Genomic DNA, 21,583 nt, shown 5'->3' with positions numbered 1-21,583 from the left:
AGGCGGTCCCCTGCCTAATTAATGGCTTTAATTGTAAAAAATCAAACGGTTACAAAAGGCCAGCGGGGCAGGGCCCGCCGGGCGCCGCACTAGCCCGCCCACCCCGGGGCGGCCGCCGCGTCCCGCCCTCTGGTAACGTCATCGCCCCGAGCGACGGGAGGACCAGCCTATCGCAGCGCTGGAGCCGCCCCCTCGGTGTTTATGAGCTCTGGGATTGGTCTTCCGGGTAGCCGTGGCAATGGAGCGTGCCAATTGGTGTGAGGCCAAGAGCTGTTTATCCATTGGCTCACCAGGCTGTCACTCTTTAGAGCGCCCGGCGAGAAGTAAACTCTGCGGCACCCGGCGGTTGGCTGCGTCCGCTGAGTGCCCCACTTATTGGGCGGTCTTTTTGTTGTGCCCGCCCCTCTCGCCTTGTGTGTGGCTCCTGCGACTGGATGAGCTAGCTGCTTCTCCGCCGCTCCACGCCTATTTTGGGGAAAACCCCGCCTATGCCGGCGTCTTATTGGCTGTTTCTGCTACTGCTTGTCGTCTATTGGCTGTCCATGCCGTCAGTCGCGGTTGGGCGCGGGAGGCGGGCAGAGGGGTTGCACGGCGCGGCGTTCCCGCAGCAGTCGCCCCGCCGCCGGGTCCCACCGTCCCTCCGCGCCGTCATGAGCGCCGCCCCCGCCTAGCTCCGCCCGGCGGCCGGCCTCCGGCGTCGGCTCGCCTCGCCTTGGGTTCGCCCCGCCGCCACCGCTACCACCACCACCACCAGCAGCAGCGGAGGCAGCGGCAGCGGCGCGCCCCGCGGTAGGGGAGGATGAAGGTGACCGTGGACTTCGAGGAGTGCCTGAAGGACTCGCCGCGCTTCAGGTGCCGCCTGGAAGGGGACGGGCCGCTGCGGGGGGACAGGCCGCGGGGGAGCGGGGCGGGCAGGAAGCAGGGCTGGGCGTCTGTAGGGGGACAGGCCGCGCAGCAGGGCGGGCGGCGGGTCGGGCTGGGAGCTGCGGGGGCCCTGGAGGGTGACAGGTGACGGCGAGCTGTGGGCAGCCGGCTCTGAGGAGAGTGGCGGCCGGGGCCGCTGTGGGGAGGCGGTGGTGTGGGACTGATGAGGGACAAGGTTTGGGGAGTGTAGGGTGGCAGGGCAGGGGCAGCGTGTGTGGAGAGGGTGGCAGTGAGGGGCTGTGAGGGAGGTCGGGAGGCCGCGTGTGGGGAAGGGGCTGTCGTGGGGCTCTGTGGGGGAGCGCTGAGGAGGAGAGGGAGGTGCGAAGCACAAGGAAGGGGTTTAACACACAAGCATATGTAGTAGGTGGGACTGAGTGGGCAATATGCGGTGTCTGGGGTTCATGTGGGGGTGGCGCAGCCTGCAGTGAACGCTGCCGGGGTCACCTGCCTTTAGAGCATATGTCGGTGGGTGAAAGCTGGCAGGCAGCTGGTGCAGGAAATGTTCAGCACCCAAAGCAACGCCTGCTCCGGCTCAACAGCCTGAACTTCCCACTGGGCCATCTCCGGTTCTTTAGAGGTGTACTTGCATTTTGGCTCCCAGTGCCTCCTGCCTGCGTCTGCTGCATGCAGCCATACTCAGTCTGCCCACTGTTGGGGTGCCAGTACTAAACACACTGTATAGTTTTACTTCCCATTGTCAGACGAAGGCATGTACTCTTCTGTTTTTCCCCACTCAAGTGACCATTCGTCTGTCATTACTGTAGGCTTACTTCTGCTTATGTTGGGCAACTTTCCCTATGCTTTTATCCACACTCTCTTTATATTTTTTTGCACTGTTGTATCTACTCACCATAGTTCTTTCTCTTTGTTGGATGCGTGGCTGGTCTCTGCACATAGGCCCACTTTCAGTGCCTGGTATCACCCTGCTAGCTAATGGAGAGGCTAATAGCTCCATGACTTGATGTGATGTGTCACTGCCGAGCCTGTGTTTGGAGTGCCCGTGGCTCTGTGGTTGGCACGAGCTGGGTGAGTTCTGGCTATTGAGGGAAATAGTCCTGTTCTTCCTCTGGTCTTTGGCTGTGTGTGCGCACCTTCTCTTTAGCAATTGCGTGGTTCTGGGATGTGGAGGAAATTGGAGAAGAAGGTTTGAATGGCTTACCCCTGTCAGAAGTTGAAGTTCTTGTTGTCCCCTCCTTTGCTTCTGTCTCTGCTGCCAGCTTGTCCCTGGCTGCTTCTGCCATCGGTTTTTCTGATGACTGACTTGTATTATTGGATCCTTCAATGAGCTAGCTGCCCGGGCAGAAGAGACTGGGTGGTTTTTTGCTAGGTTAGTGAGCTGAGTCAGGATTGCAAAGGGTGTGAAACCTGCTAAAGCTTATGGGGAGGAGGATGAGGAAACTTCACTGCCAGAAGCAAGGCTAGTGAAAGGCAGTGGGGAGTGAGACCTCTCCTGAGGCCGCAGGGAGCTTTTACATTGGCTTGGCTGTTCCACAGAGCTTTGCCCTCAGTTGGACGTACTTGTGGTACAACTGTGTTTAATGTGGGTCCATCCTATTTGGTGACAATGCGGTCAGAGGTTGGCTTAATTTAACCATAGAACTATACCATTAAATATAATTTTGGTTTTTTAATTACTGATACCTGCTGAAGTGGAGAATACACTTGAGAAAGCAAGGAAATTTGATCTAAAATTTGTGAACAGAAGTGTGCAGCTGTCTCTTCAAATTAAGACATAGTAGTTCTTTGAACTCACTTGGTATCATTCTCCTTTTGCCCATCTTGATTCTTTTACTTTGAAGAGAAAAACTGCGGAAACCCCTTTGTCGGGGTCTTCTAGTGCATGGTGGTCTCTTTGACTATCTGAAGAAACTGCAGAGGACCTTATGATGTAATTACTTGATGCCACCAAAACATTCTTCCAACCTTTAACTGATAGGAGTGGTGAAAATCGTGAAACAAAACCCCTCTAGTATTTCTCTAGAAAGTTCCTATCTTTCGTTATTAGTCATTAGTAATTTTTTTTATAACTTTGGCCATTCTTAGGGTTCATATGAATCGCCTAAACCAAATACTAGAAACCTTCTAAATGAAGTTTACTGCAGTGGCTTTATTCAGGGAGGGTAGAGACAGTAATGTAGAGCAAGGTCATTACAAAGTCCTAGCATTCTTGCAGGGAGTAGTGTGGACATAAAAGTGCCTTCTTGTGCTGTGTTCCTTATCTTACAGCAAGCAGAGCTGCAACTTTCTTCTGACCTTGCTGAGTAGGTGGGTGTAGTCTCTGTCCTTCCCATGGGTATACCTGCTGAAGCAGTTAAATAAACCTGTTGGGAGGGATACAGTGTATAGAAATGTCGTAGTTTGCTTTCATAGAGTCGTGGAGAGAACTGGGAGGATGTGATCAGAGTTCTGAGTCACCAAATTTGTTTTCTTAGGGAGCTATTTAAATCTTTTAAAGCATGCTACTACACACAGCTTCAGACGTGGATTTCTTGCTTACCTGTTTCTTATGAAGTTCAAGTTGATCTCTTTTGCCTTTGAGGTGTAATTGGGAATATCGTAGTTATCCGAATCAAGGAAATAAAGATTTGTTTGCTTGCTGAAAATGCATATGAAGGGAGCATGTTGTATCATTGTAAACTTAGGACATACCAGATGAGTTCAGGGTTGGAAATCTGAGGTTTAGAAACTGATTTCAAAAAGGGTAATGGAAAAGGCTATGAATTCAGGCACACTTTTGCAAATTTGCAATTGTTTTTTTTAAACCTACTTTGAAAATAATCTCACTGGAATCACATGCTTTTCCTTCATGACTCCCTCTCTTGAAGTATGGACAGTCCAAAGATCTAGCAAGGAAATGCGTTTGCAGTTCTTTTGCAGTGTGTTGATGACTTCCCATGAAATGAAGAAGTTGCTTGGGGAGCGGCCTTGGAGTAGTCCTTGAGTAGTAAGAACTGAGCTGTGCTGACAAGTTCTATGAATATAATCAGGAATTCCTGGAGTGTTTTTTGATATGCAAGTAGTATTGTGAAATAATACTTCCTCCTTGTCTTTAAACAATGATAATTTCAGTTTCAGAGTTTAATGGAACAGGCTTTTCCATTGATGTGTCAATTTCTTTTTGTTCTTGTAACTAAATAATGTTTTCTTATAATGAGTGAGGTAGGCACTGTAGTAGCCATGTGAATCACTCTGAACCTAAACTTTTAGAAAGGAGAAGCAAGTTTAACTGATGTGGAAATAAATCAGCTGTAAGTAACAGTAAACAGTCTTGATAAATGAGAAATAATAGAAAAAGTAAACTCTGTTGCTTGTGATGTGTGCAGTTGTAACAGTTCTCTAGAAAAACCTTCAGTCTGTTCCAGTGTTTAAAAATGCATCAGTGAAAAGCTGTGTATTTTTGAGATCACTTCTTTGTCCTTATCTGTCACTGTTGCTGAAGTTTAAATTTTTTTTAACTTAATTTTGTGTTCACTTCCTGATACCTCAGCTGCAGAACAGATGATGGATGAGTGAGGTAGATGAAAGAATATGAATGAAACTGTTGCCAATTACTTCCTAGTAAAAGTGTATTGTGGATAGTTTCTGGGTAGAACTGGTGGCTAGCATATATTCCCTTCAAAGGGACGTGTCTGAGGAGTCTTCTGTTGAGATTGAACTGCTTTGTGTAGGCAGGCCTGCAGTGTAAGTAAGGCTGGCTTGTTACTGAAGCTCCCTGGTGTGTGTGTTGGTTTTCTTCTGTGGTTTCGATTCTGGTCTGTCTAAATGGGGCCCGCTGAGATGCACCTCATGCTTATGTAGGAGATGCAGGCTGAATAGGTCACTCATGCCACTTTCTGGCTTTCTAGATTTATGAATATTTTTGTTTATTCTTTAGTACTGTGTGACCAAAGTTTAGCCACTAAGCATCTGTTTCCCAGGTAACAGGAAGGTTTTGTCACTTTAAAGTAATTTAAGTGACTTACATAACCTATTTGGAATAGGCCTTGCTCAGTAGTCAGGGAAAGTATCCGTATGTGCATAACCCATATACTTTGGTCTGCTCATTACTTTCTGAAGAAAATATACAAATCAGAACATAGGTAAACTTGTCCCTTCTGTGTTGACTTCCAGTGGGTACAGTGCTGCCTGCTTCATAACTTGCTGTGTTACAGTACTGTGAGTAGCAGCTAAAGCCCCTCTTACTCAGTATGGGTTTATAGTGTGGGTACTCTGAGTGTGGTTATGGTACTGTTGAAATTGTTGGGGCTGCTCATGTGGCTAGACTCAGCCACATTTAAGGTGCTGAGGTATGTGATCAAGAACTCTACATAGAAAAAATCTGTTTGTTTTTGCTTAGACTAACCTAGCTGTTGTAGGAGAAATTCCCAAAGAAATGTTTGGTCTGGGCTTTCTGCCCTTTGTGTTTGGGACTGAAAAGCAAGTTTGTAACCAACTCGGCAGGACAGGATGGAAAGTATCATAGAACAGAAAAAGAAAGATACAGTAAGTCAAAAGAGAAAACTGCCAAACATCTGCTTGTAAATTTGCATTTACCATTTTTCATACTTACGTGGTTATGTTTACGATTTCCAGTATGTGGTTGTAGAACAGCACTTCTCATAGGTGAAGTATAGTGATGTAAAAGACAATCTTAGCAGGATGCTGGTGAGTTTCATGTGTCCAACATCTGTATATTGCTGGGAGTCTGATGGAGTTAGTTTAACAGAGTGCTTCTAGATTTCTAATTCTTTGCTTTAGTGGAGATTACAGTGAATGTGTTGTTCTGCTCAGACTCTAGTCAGTGATTTATGTATTTTTTTCAAATCTGTGGCTCAGTCTTCCAAATATACATTAAGAAAATAATTTGCCTAAAGAAAGTGGGATATATTGGAAGATAGGGCCCAGTGTTAGAGCATTTTCTTCTAGGGTAATTGTACTAGAGTAAATAAGTTTCATAGAAGATCTCTCTTGATTACATTTTATCAAAATCTCTCACATGGAAATCTCTTAAAGCCTTTTGAAATTTAATAGGAAGTTGTTACTGTCCTTCCTAAAGGAGATTAGAGAAATGTGTCCTGAAATAAGGTTGTCTTGATTTGGTTAGTGTACCTAAATTATTTTATTAAAAAAATTAAGTTGGCTGTCATAATTATGAATTACAAGGGTCAGGGTTTTTTAATGGTGTTTCTGTTGCTTTGTTGTTTGATTATTATTGAAGTAAACTGAAATGTTAAGACGTTAAGAAAGCTGAAAAATCTTAACTATTTGCTAATAGGAACTTAAATTGTTAATTTCCTTAGTTTTGGTCTTTTTGAAGTTTTTATCTGGGGATGTTTGAAAAATGACACACTGAGAAGGGAACTTACAGTGGAAGTAGTAACAACATCTGCTAGCTATTGTAATGTTGCTGTAACAGAGCAGCAGGATCAATTGCTGAAGAAATTATATTAATTAAGCCTGTGCAACTGATCTTTAATGAGTACTTGCAGAATTAGAAGGACAGCTCATTTATGTGTGTGTGTGCAATGTAACTAATACAAGGTCTTACAGGCATTCAGGTTTAAATATAGATTTGAAGAGGTTTGATTCTTTAGCATGGAGTGTCTTATTTATGTTGGCTGAGCACATCTCATGTAATTACATTGAGAACTAAAGTTACGGAGATGATAGCTTGATATTCCTCCCCTCTCAAAATATAAGTGTTAAAATCTTTGGAAAACAGGGTTAGTTAATAAAACGTTCATTAGGAAGGTGGTGGCAATTAAAAAATAGAAATCTGTCTATTGTGGGCTTTGGGCAGCTTCATTTTTTCCTGTATGCATCTGTGAAATCATTGGACACCAAACAGTAAATGTGCTGATTTAGCGATGTTAGCAGTGTCCTGTGATCTTTTTCTCAGGCGTAGCTTCTTGACAACCTTGTACTCAGAACTGTATTATTTAGAGACAGCATTTTTCCTGTTCTTATGCCATACAGTGAACAATATGATTTAAGTTCTTGATAAATTTTTACTATAGCAAGTCATTCTAAAAACTCCCCAAAGCAAACTCCATTCTGATAACCTGCTTTGGGAGAAGAAGGAAAGGAAAGTATCTAATTTTCATGGATTACAGAAATGTTCCCGCTCAAATTATGGTTTACAGACCCTTGCATGGGTCTTGATGCAGGCCCTTCTGGCTAAATCAGTTTAGTATCTCAAGAAGATGCAAATGCAGAAGTGTCGTGAGGGAGTGCCAAAAAAAAAAAAACCTGACCAAAACCCTCATGTGGTTGCTTATGTTAGGTCTTACTGTGCCTTACATTTACGTGGGCAGGAAGTGGAAGAATACATTCTGACTAATTTAGTTACCTTTTTTTGCCTTTCACTTGAACATGCAGAATTCGGTTTAAAAACTCGTATAAAAGTTTCAACTGTGTAAATGCATTTGTGATCTTTTTGAGCAGATACTGTGCTGTTTGAGATTTAGATATACCTATGAGTTTAGGTAATAATTTAGGTGGTTTGATTTTTGATAGTGGCAGATTTGTAACACAAAAACCAGCTGAAGTAGCCGTCTGCAATAGAAGACCATTATGAGGAAATGCAGGTTAGCGTGTGGACTGTAACATTATTTTAATATATGCAGGAGTTTTCTATACTTCTCTGTGTGACAATATAAATCCTGCTTTTGTTGCCACTCTTTCAGATGACTAAATATTAGGTCAAGAACACGAGACAGTAAATGTTATCATTATGATCATAAACTAAGCAGTTTTAATTAGTCCAGTAAAATAAACTAAAATATTGTTTTGCCTTCCTGATTATCCCTTCAAAAATCCTTGTGTATGTGGCAAAATAATTACTTTACACTTTCCATGTACATTTTGAATATTAAAAGCAGCCAGGCCTCAGACCTAGGATAAACCAGATGATTGTTTTGGTGCACTGTGAATAATTTAAGCCTGTGTAAATGAGAGATACAATTTATGCAATGATGTCCTGTATACATTTTCAAACTGACAAGACACAAGGATAGATCAAGAAAACAAATTGCTGCAAAATAGTCCCTTCAAGTGTTTTATGAATGAGAGGAGGTTTTGAACAGAGAAAATGCCTGTCAGATGGTTGGCAAACTTACTCGCTTGGCATGAATCCTTCTGTGAATTAGGCTTTCTGTTTAATGTTCTAAATTTCTTGTTTGAAATTCTAAGACTCTACAATATGCAGGCGTGATGCTCTTGAATAACTTTTGGAGTTCATTTGTCAATAGTAATGGGGATTTAAATACTTGTATTGTGGCTTTGCATAATAAATAGTCTTAACAGTAGTTGGTGTACATGCACAAACTTTTTTCTTTTCACGATTTTATGATATGCCATCAGTAATAGTCATTCAAGGAAGACCACTGCTGATAATTTTGTATGAACAAACATAAAGCAGAGCTAGTGATCAGTTTGCATGATGTGATTTTGGAGTTTTAACATTCCAAAATGTATTTTAAGCTGGATATAGTACAGAGGGAAATTGGAGAAGCCATATGTAGTGAAATGTATTCAGTCTGACAAAATTTTAAGTTCTGTGCAAGAGAATTCCAGTTTTCCATCTTTCTGGATGCCAGATGTTAATTTAAGTAGGAACGCATGGATATCAAACACAGTCAACATCTCTGCATTTTAAATATCCTAGTCTTCAGTGATCTTGTAACTATTTTTTAAAAAGATGTGTAACTTATGTAATGCAGTAGATCGTCTAACAGATTTTTGTGTGTTGATGTTTAGAATGACATTTTGTGGACTGAAATTTGAATTGAATTCACTCCCTTGGTACAGAGGAAAGGCCTGTTGTATTCAGAGTCTGACTTCTGGCGGTGAACGTTAACCCTTCTGCCTGACAGAAGAGGTGTGGAATTTGAGCTGGTGCATGGGGTTTGGTTTTCTGCTCCATGGTCTCTACCCAGGGAGGTACTGAGCCTCTTCTGTCCCCTTCCTCACTGCTGCAGTGGTGCAAGCTGGGTTCAGGGCTCCCTCAGCTGCTTTGCACCGTGATGGTGGCTGGTGTGAGTTGGTGCCGGGGGACCTGTCCCACTCTGATGCCTTCCTAGACTCCAGCTCTCCAGTGACTCCCTTGCTGCTGTAGCTGCTTGTCAGTGGCCGGTAATGGGAGACTCAGTGTTGCTTATTGTTAAGGCAGAAAGGTGCAGCTTGTGTGTGCGTGGGGTTTTTTTGTTAGAGTACTTTGTGAAAATAATCAGACTCTGCATTTTACTGGGTTCTTCTAGTGAACTTTAATGTAGAGAACATGTGGTGTTATTACAGTATCATTGGTTTTGTGTAATGTGCTGTTGCTAATATACTTCAGGTTTAAGGCAACCTATGTAAGAACTGGGTGGGTGAAGAAGAAAAATAATGTAGGTAGAGCAGTGTTGAGCCTTGTGATTTGTACTAGTCTCAGTTAAAGGCATTAAAAAGACACACTGCTCAACTGGAAATGTAGGCTATATCTTGTCTTTACTAGACTTGTAGCATTCATGCAAGTTGGTTGGCATTCTTGTCTGTATAAAAAGTTCAGTAATTAATTAAATAGGCTCCTTCTTTCTTAACTTTCTTAAACAGGAAATGTAGAATTAATCTCATCTGCCATGTAACCATCTCTCTTGTTAAGGCAGATCTTAGGCTTCTTCAAATTGTTCGTGATGAAGATTAATAGTTGTATCCCAAGTATCTCTTGATTTGTTTTAGCCGTATATTTCCAGGGTGCAGTTTATCTTATCCTGACACAGTGTTTCTACTCGATCATTTCCAAAGGTGATTTAGATGACTAACTCTGGTATCTATGCATAGATACCTGTATTTGATCGGGTAAGGCACACTACAAGAACAGAAAATGTATTGCCTTTGCCAGTCAGGGTTGTTACTGAGGATTAAAACTGTTTACAATAACTGAAGAATCTTTGTTTCATTGAGGATGCAACTTCTGGCTGAATTTGTGTGTTGCTAAATTGAAGTCTGCTTAAAAAGTATAGGCACATGTGCATGTCTTCTCTATGGAATTATTTTCCAGAAGAATCTCCAGTTTGTGGAGAATGGTTTTTTTATTTATTTTTTTTTTAAATATCGTTTAACTCCCTGGAGTGCTTTCTTTTGTCAAGTGTCTGATTTTGAAGAATATATCTGCCTGTTTATCCTACTTGATTTATCCCAAAATGAATGGTGAAAAAGACACGATGACATGTTAAATGTGCCTGTTGCAAAATATCCATTATAATGTAAATATCAATCTTGCAAGATTTTGTTTGAAAATATTTGCAGTTGATTTTAGATGAAAAACCTTTAGTATGTAATTAATAAAGGATATGTAAGCTGCCATTTGGTTGAGAAATAGCTTACCTGCAATTAGTGTTGGTAGATGAGTGAAAGCCCAGGGTCTTTAAAATCTCCTGATGACTAAAAGTAGTGGGAGCAAAGATACTAAATGTACCCAAAGAATATTTAAACCTTTTCCAAGGCTGTGGGTGTACCATATGCATTTTGCAGTTTTTATGTTGTAATATTCCAAAGGCTTATTTTTTCAATAGTTGACCCATTAGCATTTGAGAGGAATGAAGAAGAAAGGAGACTGCCTTTTCCAAATGTGAAAATAGTAAATTGGAGGAAAATGCCAGTACATTGTATTTTTGTATTCTCCTGCTCTAATGCTTGTGTACTGTGGTATCCTGAGATTGGACCATTTGACTGGCTGCTTCAGTGCAAAGGCATAAAGGGCAAACAAAGACTGTTTCTTTCCAGATGAGGAAACAGTAAAACTACACAATAAAACTATTAATACACATGTAAAATACACTTATGGTAACTGAGTGTGAGATACATGTATGTGTATACCCCTAATAGCAGAGCAAAAACTTGAAGTTCAGAATTTGTCTATTGCAACAAAACTGCAACCTCCCCACTGACTATCAAATAGAGCATTCTGATTTTGTGGAAGTATTTTATCAAAATCAGCTTCTGAAAGGGACAAAAAGGGTAAATACTTGCTGAGGACTCAGTCTTTATAGCAAATCTGAAACTTTCATCTGGTTTTGGAAAAGAAGGTCCACCTTATAACTGGAATTTTAGACCTGATGGTCCTCAGCTCTTCTGAAACATGGTGAGCTTTGCCATCTTATGGTGGTTTGGACACAACAGTACTTTTCTAACTTGTAATATGTATAAGTTAGCAACTAAGGAAATTACGAAAAAGGGAAAGATATTGAAAGCAAACACAAGACCCATTAAGATTATTTGATATCTGGTTTTTCTTCTGCTTTATAGGAGGCTTTCTGTAGAGGTGGTTATGTCTTGATGTATCAGTTCTGAATGTATTGAAACTGAGAATACTACACTGGGAGAATATACTGATACTTACTCTTTCAGTTTTTCAGGCACTGCTACCCTGTCTTTTCGATCAGTTGCATTTGAGGTACATAAGGGGTATCTTTCTAAATCAGGGATTAATTTCTTCATTATTCCTTAGATGATTACTTACAGCTTTGAGAAGAAAAGTTGATGTGACTCAGCATCTGGCTGGTAACTCTGGATCTTGAGGCTGATACTTAGGGCATAGTGTTTAGATGGAGGGATGTCCTGTCTTGCATCCTTAGCAATTGGTTGCTTGATGGTTATGTTTCCACTTCCTGACCTTACTATATATTTGACATTTCAAGTGTTCAAATCCTTCATTCCTTCTGCTTCTGTGTTCAAGCTCCTGGGTAGTTGCTGAGATGGAAAAGACTGAAAACTGCACTGTGATGTTTGCAAGTTTTTGGCAATAAGAAGTTTCTACACAGCACCATCAGTTTCTTGAGCTTGTTTCTGCTGCTGCCCTTTTTTTGTTGCAACATCTTGATACTATAGTCCTACACTTCCTTATCTGATAGTAAGGCCTCCTAAAAAGCTTTTGAGTCATTCTTGAAATGTTGGAATTACTAGTTAAAGTTGTGCAGGACAGGTATTGTGATGTGTTAAATTCATATGTGAGTTTACATTTAGCAATGTAATCAGCTTCTTGTCTGTGAAGCTTTCATGGTCACAGTTGTGTCCTAGTCTTGTTAACAGCTGTCCCATAATAAACAAAACATTTAAGTTGAAAGATGAAGGAAATCCTGCTTATCAGAATCTTTGTGTAAGAAAAGGGTCGCTAAATTCCCACTTTAGCCATTAGGCTTACTAACCATCAGGCTCTCCTGGGGTAAAAAAGCTTAGGGAAAAACTATTGGGAAAAGAGCACTGTTGGGCAATTTACTGAAAAAGGGTAATGAGAGAAAAAGCTTGAGAATTTAGGGCCAGCAGGTAGCACAAATGTCCTAACTGTGTTTGATAGATTAAATGCTGCTGTAAGTTCAGTGATAATCAGTTTGACTTTAAGCCATGTATATTAAGTGCAATAGAACATCTTACTTTTTGAAGATGGATTTGTTGATAATGTTCATTATCTTTTGAGCCATGTGTTGTCTCACAGTAAAGAATAAATCAATTGAAGCATGCATCTTAAAGGGATTTGTCCTGTTTCTATGTTTGGTGTATCAAAGACCATATGAATTACAGAGGATGAGCTAAAATTCGTAGGTGAAGACAACCTTAAAAACTGGTACCTACAAGCAGACTTTTGCTTTAACGATTAAGTGAATTCAGTAAATACTCTTATCTTATTTCATTTTATTATTTTGTAAAAGGAGAAGTCTGACTTGGGAGGAACAAAAGAATGGCTCTTCTAATATTGAGGACTTGATTTTTGTTTGTTTTCTCTGGGGAAATTTGAACTGCGGCTAGTGCTTGCTACGGACCTGAGAACTTAACTTTTTCATCAGTGTGATAATCTTTGGTTCAGGAAATGCTTTCCCATATTTCAGTCTACCAGCCTCATAGAAAACGTCTGTGATTTGGGGAAGGAGTGAAGAGAATGTCACATTTCTGATTCACAGTCCTATTGTTCACATTGTGAAGCCTTTCCAAGTTATTGATAAAATGTTTTGTGACGATGACTGAAGAATTAATAATGTAAGGAGTACTAGCATGAATGAGGAAGTTTATCTCAGCATGTCATAGAGCATTCATCATTTGTTCCTTGGCATGGAGGGATTCTGTGCCAGCAGGGAAAAATCTCTGTGGTGCCAAACCAGGACTTCAATGGGCTCTGTGACAAGCTGGAACAACATTCTTTCTTCAGACCGTATTAATGGTTATGACACATCTCATAAGTTATAAAACTCTTTTTGTATGTATGTATGTGCAGTTATCCAAGGTTATTAGGCCTTATTGTTCAGTGTATGACTTCTTTGTCCCTCAATATGTCATGTTTCTTTTTTAATCTGTAGTTGTCTGATGCCATTATACGTGAACCAAATGAATTCCTTCTTAGCATGTTGGTTAAGATGACTCGATAACTTTTTATATCTAATTATAGATTAAGGAAATCAAATGAAGTACACAGTGATTGGAGGGAGCAGTTGATATGCTGGAGGGTAAGTCTGCCGTTCAGAAGGACCTCAGCAAGGGAAAGCACTGGTAGACATTTTGACATTCAACCTAAGCAAGTGTGAAAACTTCCTCAGAAAAGGAACAACCCCATGCAGCTGTGCTGGCAGAAAGGAACTTTTGCATCCTGGTGAGCAGCAGTGGACCATCAGTCAGCTGTGTGCCTGTGCAGTAGTGAAAACTGGCAGTGTGTTGAGCTGCATTAGCAAGAGCATGGCTGGCAAATTGAGGGAAGAGATGACTACCCTGTGTTTAACTGTCATAAGGCTAAGTCTGGAGTGTTATGACCATTTTAGGGTCCTACCAGTAAAAGGAAGGTATTAACAAAACGAAGAATGTGCAGACAAAGGCAACTGGAATGGACAATTGGAGTTCAAGGAGAAGATGAGGGCTGTGGCCTTTTTCAAGCTAGGAAGGCTTGTGGAGGATCTAGTTGCTGTCTTCAGTTACCCAGTACATTATAGAGTTCAGGTAACGGGTATAGGTTTAGGTGCATGGTAGAAAGAGGTGATGATTGAAAGATGCAGCAATGCAGTTGACATGCACTGAGGGTTAAGCATGGCAAAAGGTTGCCCAGAAAGGCTGTGTTACTTCAATCCTCTATTCTCATTCAAAGTGGAGAGGATCAGGATTATTGGTTATGAAGTAGTTACAACTTGTTTTGTGTGGAACAGTGTCATTAGATTATTCCTTTTTTAATGTTTTTGCTGTAGCTGTGTGTGTTACAGTCTCCTGTAGGTGAAATGTGTATTGATTCTTGGGTTTTTTAGCAGAGAGGGCAGATGGGGTACGGAGGCTTCAAATGTGTCTAATAGAACTGACTGTTTACTTGTTTGGTATGCTATTGCTATTTTGTCTTTTCTGTGATGCTCACAACAGATTTCTGTTTGGAGGACTTTGCTGTCAACACTGTATTTCTCTGTACAGTGGCATTAGTCATGGTGTTGTGTTTGTTCCCTGGCCTGATTTTACCCTCTGCAGTTAGTTTGTGGCTATTTCCAAACTAATCTTTGAAGTAGTTACTTAGCTTTTGAAGTGTGATACCAAGGTGCGACTTCCATAAGTGTGGAGAGAAAGAAAGCACACACCAACTAGGTGAGCAAGTATAGTATCTTGTGTAGAACATCTGCATTTTAATTTGGCTTTACTTCATACAGCTTGTAGTCCATCCTCTGATTAACGTCTACCGGCCTTTTTGCTGTCTGTTGCCTGATAGACTCTGGCATACAAGAGCATACATTCCTGTAAATCATCAGGTGTATATCCTTATCTTGCAGTTCTATATCTCATCCTATTTCCAGTTTTTCACACTCAGTAGTACTTTTTTTCAAGTTGTCTTTAAGGTGTTTTGAAGTGATCTTGCTTTGAAGTCTCTTGTGTCATTATAAGAAATTTAGTAACTAATTTACTCTGATTTTCCTCTGTCGCTGAGGATGTTGAATGCAGTCGCTGTCAGGAGTGGTCCGTGAGCAACTCCATTGCTGATTTTTTGTTACAGTCTGGTAATTGGGATTAAAAGGATTAGAAATCACTGTCTTGCTGTCCTTTTCATCTGAATCTGGGCCGCACAAGTTGAAACCTGAGTTTGGTATCATGTAAATCTATAGCATGAGTGCTCGGTAATCTTGATGAAGTTTGATTTTTACACACATCTGGAACTGTGATACCACTGTGGTATGCACAGAATAGCTTGCAGCTGATCTCCACTAGTGTCTGTATTTAGTTTGCATTTAACATGAGTTACAACGATGAATTGCTTTTACTTCAGCCAGTTACAAACCAACTTTATCCAGCTTTGGCCTTTGCAGTTAGTGAGCTGTACATGTGTTTGTAACTGCTTGTCAATTTCCCTAATGTCTTTAAAGTTTGAAATGCAATTGAAGAGGACAAAGGGGAGTGAATCACAGTAACATTTGCTTTTTGGTTCATGTTCAGCATTCTCTGTCCCTCTGAGGCTCGGTTGTTCTCCACTGGTGGTGGAGCATGGCAATGCTTCTTTACTTACCCTTCTGATATATAGCCAGTCTCATGAAATTATACTGCAGTAAATGAAAGAAAATGTGAACCTAGCCATACTTGAATATGTGTACTCAAATACTTTAATTTAGTTATTGATAATTTGTGGCTAGTCTTGGACATAACTTTGTGCTGTTGAGCTGTAGTGGAAATTAGTTGAAAGGACATGTCGTCTGCAGTGAAGTCAAAGTTCTGCATTAAGGGGCTATTCTGCGTAGAATCTGTGCAAGTAGGAGAGCGCTGTGGCTTTCCAAGATTTGAAGGGTAATATTGCTGAAATTGTGATGGTGTGGATCTGTTATTCCCATTTTATGAGTCCAAATGCATGAATGTGTTCAGAAGTCCCAGTCTGAATAGCAGTTTATTTTTGTCTACTTGTTCCTATTTTCTGAAAGTATATTCAGGAAGTGACTCTAAGACTTAGGCTTTGAACTTTCATCAATTAAAATTAAAAAAACCTCATCCAAACTATGGGAGAATACTTTATTAATGGGCTTTTACGGTCTTGAATATTTTTTTTTTAGTGGGAAGTATTAATTGTAGAATTAGCAATAATTAATTGTTAATTATCCATAGTACCTTTGACTTCTCCAATTTGTTGTTTATTAGCGTCTAATGTATAATGACTACCCCCCATTTTCAGGAACGCAGTTTAAAAATGCAAGCTAGAGCATGATAAGTGAAAGACTAAAGGCAGGATGTGGCTTCAAGGCAGCTAGATACCATTTGAAGAATAGCTGGCTTTAGAAGCATTGGCCATTTTACACTGTATGAGTAAACAAGCCAAGCAGACACTTGTCTGTGCCACAGTGAGCTCGGTGTTAAGAGTCAGCAGGGTGTAGTGGTTTAGTCCAGACTAAGTTATTTCCTTAGCACGTGTCTGCAGCTCATGGCCTGAGAGTGACCAATTCTCTTTGTAGAGGAGAGTTTAGCTGTCATCTTTGTTTGGTTCCTGGGATTCTTGGAGTCCCGTAGTACCTTTATGTGGAATAAAGTCTTTCACTGGTTGCTTAAGGGGAGTGCTGTGATAGACAACAGGGTTCAGCTTTCCTTTGTCATGTGCTGGGCTAGGTAACTGGATGGATTATCCTAATTTAAGGAGGCTGCTAATTCAAGTCTTGAGTTTTCTTCCATCATACCCAATATTCCTCTTGTGTTGCAGCTGTGGCTGTGCAGGAAGCTGTATCTAGCAAACTGAACTGCTTCTAGGAAGGGTGGTGGAGGAGAGGAGCAACAGCAGAGAGAAACACATTCCTGAGAGTCCTTGTTAAGAAGCATGAAGAGTATGGGAGACTGCTCTTTTATAAAAGTTGTCCTCCACCCTTAAGCAGCTGTTCTGGTTTTGTGCGTTGCCAGGCAGTACTTGAACATCTCGGAAAGCCACAGATGTTTGACTGAATCATATACTGAGGCAGATTTGAGCCTTATTCCTAATGCCAGAGCCTTCTGGCTAAGATTACCCTGGCGCAAACCCTGCTCTCAGGTCCCACTTCTCTGAGGAGCAACATTTTTGCTACATGTCACGTCTGGCACTTGGTCCTCAGCTGTTTTATGGCTGCTTCCTGTGTTTATAGCTAGAGGTTGGGCCTTGGCTGCAGATATAAGATTTACTTGGAATTATGACAATTTTCTGTGAATTTTTTAGTAATTCCTGACACAGATGTTTTAGAGATAAGTGCACCTCTGTATTCTGTGGCTCCAAGAAGTATTAGATGAAGAAAAATAAGGATAGCATTAACATAGCACAGCTCAGATCAGCTGTTCTTAAGATGTTCCCTAACCCAGTATGAAAAGAATTTTTGTGACTAGGTGGTGTTAATACACTATTAGATATATGTATTCATATTTTTTTAGTCTGAGGGCATCCTCGCCATTATTCTTATAGTTGTAATCCAGTGTTGATCTAATACTGTATGTTTGCATGGGAATAACTTTTCTACTAGTATTTATATGATGGAAACGGTGAAAGTAGCCAGTTCTATGCGAAGAAGCAGGGGATTGAAATGAGGTTTGGCTGGAACCTAACAGCTGTTTGATCCGTATCCAGCTGTAGGGCCCAGATGCGCCTTCCTTCCATCATGTGGTGTTGGTGGGAAATAGACCTGAGAAACTAGCCTGGTGCTTCAGGGTCCCGTGGTGGTGGAGGGGCTGTATGCCTCCTTTCTTCCATGGTATCTCTTTCTGCTTTGCTTTTATAGTTCTTCTTCCTTGACCTATCCCTCATGTTTTCAGTTTTTGGATGTTCTGTTGTTATTCCTCTTTCAGTTGAGCTTATTCTTTCTTAAGATTTTCCCCTTGGAATAGAGCTTTAATTACTGAGCAGATATGTTTTCATTATGCCTGCTCTAACTGACTTTATCTGTCATCTTCATCTTGCATCTTGGACTTTTTAGCTCATTAAGTCCTGTGGAGCTAAAACTCTCTGCTGGTTAAAGACACTAAAAAAAAATATTCTTATCAGATCTTGCTGCAGTCCTGTAAACAAGCTACTTAATCATGCTTTTATGTTAATACCAAAGAAACAAATAAAAATTGGCTGCTCTTTGATTATAAACAAACAAATACAAAATTGCAGTCTAAATACTGAGATACTTTTCCTTCCTTTTTTTTATTTTTTTCTCGTACTCCATAATGCTCTCTGAAACAAGATTTAACTCCAGAGACTTAAATGAAATTTAATAATTTATGGAAGAAAATAAAGTAAAAGAAATTTATGTTGCCTGAAATCCTTTGTGGTCTGAAGCTAGGGAAGAAGCAGAAGCCAAAATGTAACTGCACAGGAATGTGCCTGGATATAAAACCTAGGATGTAACTGTGGGAATACCCACAGATACAAAAACTGGAATGCAACTATGTGTAGTGAAATGTGCAAAAAGCTGGGAATGTCATGCTCAGTGTTTGAGAACTGCAGGCAATTGGCAGTGTTTTTCAGAACTATTCTTGTAAAAGCTGCTTTTCCTGAGTTTGGGGCCTGATCCAGTCTTTTTTTTTATTTTTTTGTTCTTGGCTTGAACTTGTGTGAACTAGAAAGGAATTAGCAAGAGACAGCAAAGCTGTGGTTCCACGTACTCTCACTTTGGTGGTAAAGCTGGCTTAAGAAATTCTTGCTCCAAATCATACTTCTCTGCCTGTCTCGGTTTTTCCAGGAAGAGTTGTTTGTAGGAGTGAAATGTCTGATCCGATTTTCCAAAAAGCATTACGGAAAACTTCCTATTACTTTTTTTCTGAGGCAGACTACTACTGGTGAACAGTGTGGCTCCATGAACAGTTATGCTGGAATGACTGCAAGAATGAGGCACCCTGTGATGGGAGCAAGGGTGTTCATTGCCAGAAATTAGTACATTCAAGCTCTCACAGCCATAGCCTGATGAAACAGCAATGTTTGTGGACTCTGAATGAAGTGTCATACTTTCTCAGTCTTCTATTATTTCAGGTAGCAATAAGCAAGGAAGGAGGTGTCAAAGGAAACATCACTCTCAAGCAAGAAAATGTTATGCTTCAGAAATGCTTCATGAAAGCAACTTTTCCTGGTCAGTGAAGTTTCACTGGCCTGAAAGTTGCTACCAGTCTAGACTAGAGGCAAGTGATATAAAAAGTGTGCCACTTCAACTTAGTATGTCAGTTGACTCATGGCAAATGGAATACTTTTCATAATCTCATTGTAAAGTCATTCATTAAGTAGCTGGAGACTTGCAGGTTTGAGCCGGGAGAGTTGCCAAAAGAATTACTTAAATTAAGAGTCTGAATGAAATTTCTTATTTCCTTTATTACCTTCAAACATATAGACTATTAGCTATATAAGAATAGAGGAAACTTATTTCACTGTGACAAACATTAGGATTAATGAAATTTAATCTCAAATCTTTATAACTAAGCTGTAAGTTTTATCAGTGATGTAGTTTTTCTTTTTTACTGTCAGATTTTCTGCAATTGTTGTAGCTCTCTAAAATCTGTGCTGTTACATAGTTGAAATCTAAGTTAAACTGTGATGGCAATAAATGGGCGAAATTAATGTGTCCTTGCCTGTTTGCCCCAGTTCCAGAATATTTGTCTGTAAAAATAAATAAATAAAAAAATTACAGGAAAATATTTTTTTTAATCATGCAGGGCAGCTTTAGAAGAAGTAGAAGGAGATGTGACAGAACTGGAACTGAAACTTGACAAGGTAAGCTTTTTAAATCAACAATATCTGCTCTGAAAACTATAAAAAGGTGTGTTTAGGTTTTGTTTTAAAGTTCACAGCTGGGAAGTGACTGACCAAGTGCTCTGCTCTTGCAGAGGAAACAGATCTGGATCGAGTGCACAGCTGGGCCTCAAGAGATTCAAGCTTGAGTAACAGCAACAACAGCCAGTGTGAACTGGCTTTCTCCCCCAGCTGAGGGTTTGGGTTGTGCAATACCCTCCTGACGCTATGGGCCCCCCTTGAACTCATGTGACAGCCCCACAGTGGGAGCTATGTGCAAACTTAATTCAGCTTTCATGTAAAAAGCCAGGGGCTGGCCATCCCTGCATTGAGAGCTTATGTTTTATGACAACTGCATACTGTGAGGACATCTGGATATTCTTTTGTTTTAGAGATTTAAAGTCAGTGCTTTCTGTCTCCAGTACTCTGCAGCACAGTCGCTGCAGGATAGGTATATATCCTTCGCTTTCGTCTGGAGGACTTAACTGCTGTAAAATTCATCTTGCTTTCTGTCATGCTTTGTGCATGTACAGGGAAGTTTTTATGTACATCTTTTCAGTATCTAACAATCCATTTATTAGTTTCCTAACCAGTAGTATTCAGAGGCTTTTGGTTTTTCTTTGTTAGTATTTTGAGGGTGGCTTATTTTTGGTTTATACCTGTAGAAAGTCTCCTTCACGCTTTATGCTAAATGTTTAAAAATACTTTTTGCCTGTGTTTTAACGTGGTAGGCAGATGTTATTTGTTCACCTTCTTAGCTACTTTTTGAATACAGACTTTTGTTCCTGCAGCTTCCAGTTGGCTGCAGAAAGAGGAGTTAAGTGTAGTGTAGTGTTAAGTCTGAAGACTTATTGTTACTTCTTGTAATAATATTTCCAGTTTTCATAGTTAATAATGTAACCATTTGCTTTTTTCAAAACAAATTTAAGATACTTAATTTTTATTTTTTGTGAATTTTTATGAAACTGATGGGTATAAAACATTTTTACTGTAGGGGTGCTGAGTCTATTTTGGTACGTTAGACCATGTAAGTTTTTAAAGAATCTGAAAAACCTATTTTGGAAGCTTGTGTTTTCCACCAGTCTAAAAGGATCATTTATGGGGAAAAGATTTGTCAGATTCTTTAAGGGGCATTATTCAGGGCCTTGCCCCCACTGTCCTGTAGGAGGCTAGTGCCAACTATACCATTCTATCATGTAAAAGCTGTAACTGTAATATTACTCTTTGCCCTGAGACAGTATCCTAGTACTCTTTAAAACAAAACCACCCAATCCCGTTTGTTCCCCTGACAAGAAAGCAAGTACACAAGGTAAATATTTAAGTAGTTTAATTGTAATGTGAAATATAACACTGAAGTTGAAAGCCAAGCTTCTTGTGTGAGCTGAAGTGATCTATGGCCTGAGGGTAATGATTTATCTAGACTTGCTTAAATTTTCTACTCAGTTACTCATATTAAACTTAGTTTTATTGTCCCACAACTGTGACTTTAAGCTACATTATCTGCATTTTTCCCCCTCTAGAAGAAAGGATGCTGGGTTCAGGATTGTGAACCATAAGCAAAAGTGAAGGGGGAAAAAGAAGATCGTGTTGGTAGTGATTTTTCTGTCCTTTGTTCAAGCAACTTGGCCATTCATCAGAATGTGGGAGACTATGCTCAGATTCTGCCTTGTCTTAAGAGGATCTGAATCAACATAAAATCACTGGGTAAATAAGGCAGGAAGGTCACTTGGATGGTTTCTTTGCCCCACCATAGGATGAAGTACTTCTATGTTGTTCTTCTTGAAAATTTGTCTAACATCCTTGAAAAATCCTTCAGAGACAAATGTTCAATCTTCTGATTTTATTCTCAGTTTGGTTTAGGATGGGAGAACTCGGTTATAATGTGCCTTCTCTCAAGAGAGTATCTTAGTGATTGCACTAATCACTCTTTCTTTCATTAATAGCTCAGTGCGTAAATGGTTCAAAAAGTGAGAAAACATCCATCACAATATA

At 40.4% G+C, this 21,583-nt stretch overlaps 1 protein-coding gene across 4 annotated transcripts in view; it reads left to right on the top strand.

The window, feature by feature from the left end:
• The first annotated feature begins 559 nt into the window (after positions 1 to 559).
• The window catches only part of ACAP2 (ArfGAP with coiled-coil, ankyrin repeat and PH domains 2), a 65,320-nt gene continuing 44,296 nt past the window's right edge, over positions 560 to 21,583 (top strand). For 2 of the 4 annotated variants that reach the window (XM_056358246.1, XM_056358243.1), the window contains exons 1-2: positions 561 to 852; positions 19,516 to 19,573. In XM_056358246.1, the coding sequence (XP_056214221.1) occupies positions 800 to 852; positions 19,516 to 19,573 (111 nt within the window). In that variant the 5' untranslated portion in view covers positions 561 to 799. Of the gene's footprint in view, positions 853 to 19,515; positions 19,574 to 21,583 lie in introns of all 4 variants that reach the window. The other 2 variants (XM_056358244.1, XM_056358245.1) reach the window with 2 other exon arrangements.

This window comes from Falco biarmicus, chromosome 13 (genome assembly GCF_023638135.1).
Source record: "Falco biarmicus isolate bFalBia1 chromosome 13, bFalBia1.pri, whole genome shotgun sequence".
NCBI classification, from domain to species: domain Eukaryota; kingdom Metazoa; phylum Chordata; class Aves; order Falconiformes; family Falconidae; genus Falco; species Falco biarmicus.
The sequence above is the reverse complement of the archived record's forward strand: the minus strand, read 5'-3'. Positions and strand labels throughout refer to the sequence as shown.